We start from the raw sequence: 9,474 nt of genomic DNA, 5'->3' as shown, positions 1-9,474 counted from the left end.
TTCATTTATGCATTGTTAAAGACTAACCTTAACTCTAAAAGGAGACTTTTAGAATAAACAACGTTATGAAATATTGCTTCAACTATGGACATTCGTGGTTGTTCCCAAAAATAAACTTCATTAGCTTTAACTCAGTTTCGGGGAAAATATGTAAGTAATGTAAGAACGGTCTCAGCCCACAGTCAGGCTGACCTCTATGCCACACATACCACCCTTTCCTTTTGAGCTGTTACAAAGAGAGTGAAAGAGATAAAGAGAATGTGTGTTTGTGTGTGTGTGTGTGTGTGTGAGAGAGAGAGAGAGAGAGGCTAGCAGCAGGAACATGCGCTCACTACACGTTCCCTGCTGTGAGGGAGAATATCACTGTTTGCCCAGAAGCCCATAAATTTTGGCATTGCTACCTAAGCTAAAGAGAGAAAAGGAAAAGGTTTGTGGTCAGCAAACTTTTTTTTCAGTTCTATGGGGGCGTGAGTCTTGTGCGACTGTCCATGCTTGAAGACATTTGCATAGGTTCCTGAACCGGACAACACGACAGACTGTTCAGATTGGAACTAGCAAGGTGACTGTGAGTATCCTGTGGACCTCTGGAACACTTGAGGAGTTTATTTGTGGAACTTTGTAAGCTGATGCATTGGGATGAGATGGCTGTAGAGATCCATGCAAAGCGACTTAACAGGTCCAGGACAAGGAGAGCATCTTCCAACACTCTCACTGCACCCAGACTGCCAACAGTCACGCTGACCAGCCACAGTGTTACCCTTGATAAACGAGCCCTGCATCGATTGGCCCTGCCTGCTCACTTGTCTAAGAGACAGTCCACAGGTGAGTTAAAGAAACACACACATTCGCAGTAGAGTCTAGTAAAACACAGCAAAACGTAGTTTATCAGAGTGGTCGATCAAGATGGCCTTTTTTGAGATGGTGGTTGACCAAGAAACTCTTTCTAAGTATGCTAGTTGAGAAGTCTGGTGGGATGCCATGCTGGCGAACAACATCCAAAACATATGCTGGTGTCCAGCTATGAAGAGTAAAAAAAAAAAAAGTTACTTCTGGGAAAAGTCTTGTTTTTACTTTGTACCTTTTTTGAATTCTTTGTACGTCTGCCATTTAGATAACAGCTGAAACATGTATTGTAGGTACACAACAAATCATGTAGCCTCCAAACAGAGTTCACAATATCTGAGAACTCTAACGTCACTTGAGACCAATATTAGAATTCTAAGCTAAAGTGCCACTAAAGTTGCACTTTATGGCCTAAAGGCAAAAAAATGATTTTAAGTTGCGTTGAAAGGTAATATACATCATTGCACATTACCTGCGGCGGTGCTCGACTCTTGGCAATAATGAGCTCTGCACACGTTTCTCTGATAAGTGCGGTATAATTAGGCTTAGTCATAAACTTCCCCTGTAATTCAGTGATAAAATGGCTGAGGCAGCGAGCTAAACGTCCCTAAGGCCAGCCCGCTGCTCAGCTACAAAGAAAGGACCTGGAGCTTGTAAACAGTGGTGCTTTGTCTCATGCACTGCTACCTATCTAGGTGTGCGTACACGAATGAGAAGGGGCTGATGGGAGGTGTAGTCAACAGCTAGGTAATGAAGGGGCTTTCATGTTGGGCGATAGCGGCGAAGCTTCTTGTGAAGCGGCAGATGTGGTGCGACTTGGGCAACAGCTGTGGTGAAACGATAACCGCGGCGGTGGAGAGATGTTAGAGCGTTGGCTTCTCTCCCTGTGCCTTATCATCACACACACACTGCATACACACCAGTCTGCAATGAAAATGCAGAACAGCCACCCACCACGCATATAACAAGATGGGGGAGCTGAATCGAAACCCTGAAATTCTTAAAGGAAAAAAATAGGGGAAAATTATCAAAACAAAGTCTGGTTCTTTCCTATCACAGGCTGCAGAGAGCTTAGCCGCACTAATCCACAGCTATTTGAATATGTATGCTTGGATGATAGTTGGCCAGTGCTTTAGCATCTTAGCATAGCTAGCAGTAATGTATGTGCGCTAAGGGCTGACCATGGTTGCAGGGGAAATGAGGACAGAGGAATGTCCTGAACGCTTTTCCAGCATTAAATGTAAATCTATAATTCCACTGATAATTTGTAATGCAGTGCTGGTCAAATGCTCATGTGTTGTTTTAGGTGCATGTGGCTCACAAGACATGATGATCTGCAGAAGATGGATGGGTTCAGCATGGCTGTTCCAGAACTTAATAGGCATCAAGTCAATATTTTAGGACAACATAGGTGTCATGTGTAAATCTCCCACCTCCATCCCTAAAAATAACTGCTAAAACCAAACTCATACATCTGATTCTTAAAGTTGAGGTGCATTAAGTGCTGCAGTGCTGACTTAATTTTCTAAGCCAACCTGGAAGTTAGCATCACATGGTTCCCTTGACAAAAACCTAAGAGATCTTTCCATCGGCTTTTGGATTAATTTTAGAAAAGCTTTTGGATTAGTTGCTCTGTGATCAACAAAGTTGATGATGTTTCGTTATTTTGATAATCTGTGCAAATGAGCGCAACATTTACACATTTATGAACCTAAATACAATCAGAAGAAGAAAGTAGAAGAATCATAAGTAAAATATTAATATGTTTTATAATTATGCTGTGAAAGCAAATGATGAGTTAAGAATAAAGATGAGAATGTCCCTGACAATCTCTGTCGTTCCATTTAGCCACTTATCAGCAAGACAAGATGAGTAAAAGGTTTAAAAAATCACAAGGGGTTATTACTAATGTAATAAAAGTAGTTAAGTAGTTAAGTAGTTAATAATACAGTGACCCTGATTGAGAGTCACTACATGCATCACTTAAGAATAACATTAAGAAAACAGGTTTGAGTTGAGATTTGAATGCAGCAATTGGCATCATGTGATCCCATTTCAAGGCTCTTCTAAAAGATTGGCCGAAGAGTAATGCTGCCTCATAGGACCTTGTTTTGGCCAAATTCTAAAACTCTTTATTTGGACATGGCACTGACATCTTGATGTGTCCTTTTGTTAAATACTACTTAATCAAATGTGGTAATCATTCATGGTACATAAGCAAGTACCTTGCCATTTGACACCATCACTGTTCCAGCATGCTACTACTGTGATTTCTAATGAGGGGTCTCAGCATGTCTCTATATGTGTGAGTACGAGAATACAAAAAGGGAAAGGACAGGGGAAGAGAGAGAGAGATGGAGACAAAACAAGTTAGAGAACGTGCTAGACAGAAAGCAGTTATTCTTCTTATTTCCTCTGCACCAGCTTTGCGGTCTGGATGAGGAACAGATGTTCACAAGTTGATACGGTGCATCAAGCCTCTCTTCTTGCTATCTCTAGTCCCAGCACTGCCAACTGCCTGAACGCACAAACCCAAAGTCAGGGTTTAACTATCAACACACGCACCTGCGAGGGCACATCCATGCACAGATGTGCACAAGCAAATGAAAACTCAACCATTTCCACAATTCACATCGCACCAGTGGAGATGTGAAAGAAAGAAAATTCACAAATGAGATCACTGCGTGAATAGGATGTCAATTGTTTATCCTAAACAGCAGTGCAATTGAATGGAGAGGAAACTGAGACTTTTGCTTTTCCTACTTCTCAGATTTTTCTCTCGAGCAAAAGACCCCCTCAAACAGAAAAAAAAATATTACAAATATAAGTCAGAGATTTGGATAAGAATTCAGATTTTCTCATTATTCTCACTGCCTCATATCTGGTTATATCTGTACTGCATGTATCATGTATTGTGCACAGTGTGACTTGATTTTATGTTGACTGAGAGAACTCAGCTAAAGGCTCTATTAAGTTTCTGTACATAAATTACAATACATGGAAGACCTAAATCTGCATTTGTGGGAGTCACACACTGCCAAAAGCAGTGATGCAAACTGATATTTTAAGCTATTAACTGTAAGCCAAAGAGTATACAATAGTGACTGTTCACCAGAAAAAATAAAATAAATAAATAAACAATACTAAATCACGGTCACTGCCTTTTTAAAATAAAAATGTTACAATCAACCTCCAAATTTTGAGTCATGGTTACCTATCCTTGCCTCCCTATTTAAAAAAAAGAACAATTTAAAGGGATAATCTGTCATTATACTCATCCTTATGTTGTTCCAAAAACATATTAAATGAGCAACTACTCATTTACTCATCGTTATGCTGTTCTTATATACAACTTTCTTCTGTGGAACATAAAAGAGTATATTTTGAGAAATGACTTGAAGTCACTTGAAGTATCATATAATTGAAGTCAATGAGTGTCCTCTTTGAAGAACATATCCTTTTAAAGAGTTATCTTTTCACATTTTTCACAGTGAATGGCTGACCTGGTGATAGGGTGAGAAACTTCTGCGCAAAACATTTAATCGTCAAATGCATAACGCAACAGATTTTTGAAACTCTGCATTACATAATGCAGTTCATTATCTCTTACTCTTTCTTTCTCTCACTTCCTGTCCTGTCTCACATCCTCTCTTTATCAGCATCACCCTGTTGAGAAATGACAAGCTCTTCAGTCTCATACACACATTTCATCATTGCATCTTCTTTTAATCTCTGCGATTCAGAACACTGATAGCAATGAAGAAAGATGCTGGCGACACATCTGCTTCCGTAGTGTGTCTTGCTCAGTGTAAAAGTGGATGACTCCATTCCTAGTTGCACTGCCTCTGGCCACCTTCTCATTAGATAAAGTCCCTCTCTGAGCGGCTGTGCTTAAAATAACTTTCATTTACTGCAGTCTGTAAGGGTGACTCAACAGGGCCGCTGAATGCCGGAGCTTCAGTGGGAGAGGACAAAGGGAGAGGACAAAAGAGCTGTGTTTCTCTGGCAGCACCCCTTCTTATCTCTTTCCAGCACTCTGGATGGCGACTGCAGCCACAGGAAAGGATTTATAATGTGCACGTAAAAAAAAAGAAAAAAAGATCTCCCTTCTTGCAAACCCTTACCAGTGCTTTCTCTTTCTTTTTTTCCTCTATTTCTGCCTCCGTAGAGACTGTCATTTCCATACCGACACAATAAGCCCAATCAGACGTGAGCATCTCTGCCACTCCATCAGATGCAGAGAGAAAGAAAGACAGACAAGGACATCCTCAATGCCACTAGGTGAAGGTCAATGTATGAAGGGTGGTGTAGGTATAGAGATAGTGGCTCATAATGGAGAGGTTTGAAACCGTCCTCAGAGTAATCACTGGGAAGAGTGTAGAAAGCAGTGCTGTAGTCACATCAACAAAGACCTAAATGAAGCTAAGCAGGACGACCTGTCAGGCGCTGACATTGACGGGCTGTCTACGAGCATACCCCCATGAGAACATTGCACTGTCAATCAAACCGCTGTCAAGAAGACGATAAGAACCCATGCTGCACCTTTGCTCCAGTCACTGTTACACTTTAAGGCCAGAAACAAACTCAATGTAACTTTGCGTATGTTGAAATCTCACAACCCGTTGTACTTCCTGTGGTGTTGCACTCTAAAAACATGCTTGGTTAAAAACAACCCAGTGTGAGATGTTTGACCCAGCTGGATTGGGTTAAATGTTTGACGTAAAACATGATACAAATGATATATACAGTACAGACCAAAAGTTTGGACACACCTTCTCATTCAAAGAGTTTTTGTCACTGCCAATACTTTTGGCCATGACTGCACTTTTTTATATCTGCAGTTCCCAACCTAGCACCACTGGGTTATTGATTATTAATGATTATCAACCCAAATTGGGTTAAATTAAATCAAGCTATAGCTTCAAAGTGAAAGGTATAGCAGGAGTGTGTAAGCAGCGTGTGTGGCCTGACAGGGTAAGACAGGCAGGGCTATAACTCCCCAGCAGGGAAGAGGGCCATAAACACTACATCAAGACCCAAGACAACCAGTGATCCATCTCCCAGACAACCAGGAACTCATCCTGTTGCTGATAGTACTCTATTGAGGTAGCAGCCTAAATAAAATGCATGTAAGAGAAAATATAAAAAAATAAGATCATGTTTGAACCATATTGAAAATGACTTTGGTATCTTGCCAATCTGAACACAGATTTTGCTGAGATCTTTTTAAAACTCAAGAGAAAAGTGTGTAAAATCCCATAGTAGACAAATCCAAGAAACAGGAGACATACACCTTTTTTAGCTCTAACCCTCTGGTTTATCACAAAGTTGGCATTTACTTTTCAGAAAGGTTGATGTTTTCAAGAAAAGTAATTGTTTTTGTTTGGGGTCAGTTTGTATCCAACAAAAACAAACTGGAGAAAAAATATAGTTAAACAACTCAAGTAAAATCTGAAAATTCATTGCTGCCATGGTTAAGATCTAGTATCTATGAGATATATCCTGTGTAATGTATCTTCTTTTCAATTAATTTGAACATTCATGAAATATCAGCTTATACTTCAATGCTATCTGCTTGTTATTAAGGGCCTTGGGTCTTTCAGATCTCAAGCAGAACATGTGGATTAAGTGCAAAGTCAGAATACTTTCCTTACTGATTATTTTTTTAGTAAACCAATTAAAACTGCATGTACTTCCTGCATGCATTTCAGTAATGATGGGCATATTTGGCTGCAAATGTAGATATTTCACATGGAGAGATGAATAAGCTCTTCACAGTCCCAAGTTTTTTAGTAAATGATGCAGCCACTGTTTTCAGTGAATGTAAATAGAGATCACATAAACACAGATTTTTAAGGGTGTTGACAGAATTTTTCTCAGGGTATTTTAACATAGATTAAATGAAGCACGGGGAACTGAAAGATTGGTTTGGTTTGTTTGCTATCACACAAAAAGTTATGCTTGCTATCTTTACTTCTTACCACCTCTATAAATATCACCTAAATAATCACTAACTAGGGTCCCTCATGTTGCATCTACTTTAGTTTTTCTTTTTTTCTTTTCTTTTTTAATCAGAATAAAGCCCTTTATATTTTACATTTTAAAATGCATTAAAATGTGTTGTAGATCATTAGACATAATGTTACCCTGCCTTGGAAGGCAGTCTAAAACAGTCTAAAACACAAAACACAGAGTAACAGTAAGGCAACTGCTTAGGGTTCAGGCACAGCAGCCAGGGTGTATTTGCAGCAGACATATCCTAACACTTCACACTTGATAAGTTTGAGACATTTGCCCTTGCAAGAGCAGCACAGACTGACACATCCATAAATGTAGCCAAATTGCATTTGGCTGTAGAAAAATCCTCACATATCTGGGTAGATATTGCATGTCCACACCAAAGCTGACCACATATCAGTACGGTGGATTAAGAATTATGGGTGTAGAGACTCAAGTCATAGAGGATTTATTTAATATCTGTGAACTGGGTATTAACTGTCATGAGAGAAGGAGAGGTGGAGCCAGTGCAATGAGGGCTGCTCTTTTTTTACAGGATTTCTCAAGGCTGAGAATTTTGATCTAGTGTAGTGTTCAATTCCATTGACATCAATTTACTTCACACACATACACTAAACACTGGAACACTCCCACACACATGCTTTTTTCACACACTTCCCTTAAAGGGATAGTTCACCCCAAAATTAAATTTCTGACATTAATAACTCACCCTCACATCGTTCCAAACCCGTAAGAGATTAATTAATCTTTAGAACACAAATGAAGATATTTTTGATAAAAAAATCTGAGCTTTCTGACCCTCAATAGACAGCAATGTAACTGAAATGTTGATAGGCCCAGAAACATAGCAAGGACATCGTTAAAATAGTTTTAATCAATCAATGGTTCAACAGTAATTTAATATTTTACTGAATATGTTTTGTGTGCAAAGAAAACAAAAATAACTTAATTTATGTTCTGAAGATTAACGAAGGTCTTCCGCATTTGGAACGACATGAGGGTGAGTTATTAATGACACAAACTGTCCCTTTAAGTGAATGAAGTGCTCATAACTCATATTACATGTGTGATGTACCATAGTAACATGTTCCCAGGTAAAACTTCATATTCAACTAGAAAAAAAAAGTCCCAATGATAAAATCCCATGATTTTATCCATCATAAAAAAGTGGTCTCTGCAGATGATCAGATAGGAGTGGTGGAAAAAAATAAATCATTTAACCCAATGGTTAACACCACAGCTAAAATGACAAACATTTTAGTAACACTAAATTAAATGTTACTAAACTGCAATAAAACGACCTCTGTCTTTTCTTTTCTTTTTTTACCATTTTCCAGATCAAGAAAATCTAACCATAACCAGTAATAGATTTATGTTAGAGTTATGAATTTCTCCGTGTGTTTTGGCTGGAGCCTTCTCAGGCTGACCAGGCGAGTGGTGGGACTAAAGAAGGTATGGGGCAGCTGTCTCTGTGTACTTTACACCACCGGTGCTTTCTCCAACAGCAGAGTAGCGCTAACTCTGTTTGTTTACATGTCTTTACATCCTGTCATTTTTAAGGGGTGGGGGAAGAAAGGCAGATGTGCGTTTCTCATCGGCTCACCTGCGGTGACACCATCAGATCCTCCTCCTAAAACTGAGTCACAACCCCAGTGAATGGCTAGCAGGTGCGGTGATGGTTAAACAGTCAAAAATGGGGGAATCAACTGAACAAAAGTGAACAACGAAGTTGGTCAATTTTTTAGCAGCAGCTGTATTTACTAGAGCTTTTCTGCCAATACTTCAGAAGGAGGAATATATTCTGCATTGAATATTCTGCCCAAACCACAAGAAGAAATAGTCATATTCATATTCAAATACAGCTAAAAATGTCTGTGGAAATGCCATCTCTTATCCATATTCATAGCTGGTGTAACTGCTCTGCTATTCAGTTGAAGTGTAGTATATATATATATATATATATATATATATATATATATATATATATATATATATATATATATATATATATATATAATCATAATAATACACCCCTCTACCCAAAATTAAGATAAAATGTATTTGGACACTCTGAGGCTGTCAGATGTTAGTGGAACATGTCCATAAACAATATAATGAACTACACTTCATGGCTAAACTTGAGGTGAACTAATTTACATTCCCTAAAAATCACACTGGGACCAGTGGAAATATTAGCAAGAATGGCTGATGTAATAAAATTTGTTTCCACGTGTAACTTGCTTTAATATTTGAAATTAGTATTATACTACACTATTGTTAAATGAAGCACATGATGCTCCTGAGAAATGAAATGCTCAGTTTGTAGTATGTTAGAAAAACATCATATCTCCCATCTGATTTGAATACCCTCGATCGGGCTTCGGGCACCAGCTGGCTGGCTGTCAACTGTCTGATGAATGCGAGAGTTTGGAACTGAGGAGAGGAACAGATGTGGGGAAACAGCGGCCCCTAGCGGCGCGCGGTCAAAACGCGTTTCAAAACCGCCCGGCGTTGTGGAAGGACCATCAATACTGCTCTCATGAGAATCAATCTGACATTTTTATCAGAGACAGGGACAGTGCTCATGATCCCTTAAGAATTGACGAAAATTGT

General features: G+C 39.1%; 1 protein-coding gene across 7 annotated transcripts in view; it reads left to right on the top strand.

Annotated features, from left to right (window-relative positions):
* Window positions 1-268: 268 nt before the first annotated feature.
* Window positions 269-9,474, top strand: part of cbfa2t3 (CBFA2/RUNX1 partner transcriptional co-repressor 3) — a 40,805-nt gene continuing 31,599 nt past the window's right edge. For 3 of the 7 annotated variants that reach the window (XM_026268178.1, XM_026268179.1, XM_026268175.1), the window contains exon 1: window positions 270-822. In XM_026268178.1, the coding sequence (XP_026123963.1) occupies window positions 627-822 (196 nt within the window). In that variant the 5' untranslated portion in view covers window positions 270-626. Of the gene's footprint in view, window positions 823-9,474 lie in introns of all 7 variants that reach the window. The other 4 variants (XM_026268180.1, XM_026268177.1, XM_026268176.1 and 1 more) reach the window with 3 other exon arrangements.

This window comes from Carassius auratus, chromosome 7 (assembly GCF_003368295.1).
Source record: "Carassius auratus strain Wakin chromosome 7, ASM336829v1, whole genome shotgun sequence".
Taxonomy (NCBI): Eukaryota; Metazoa; Chordata; class Actinopteri; order Cypriniformes; family Cyprinidae; genus Carassius; species Carassius auratus.
The sequence above is the reverse complement of the archived record's forward strand: the minus strand, read 5'-3'. Positions and strand labels throughout refer to the sequence as shown.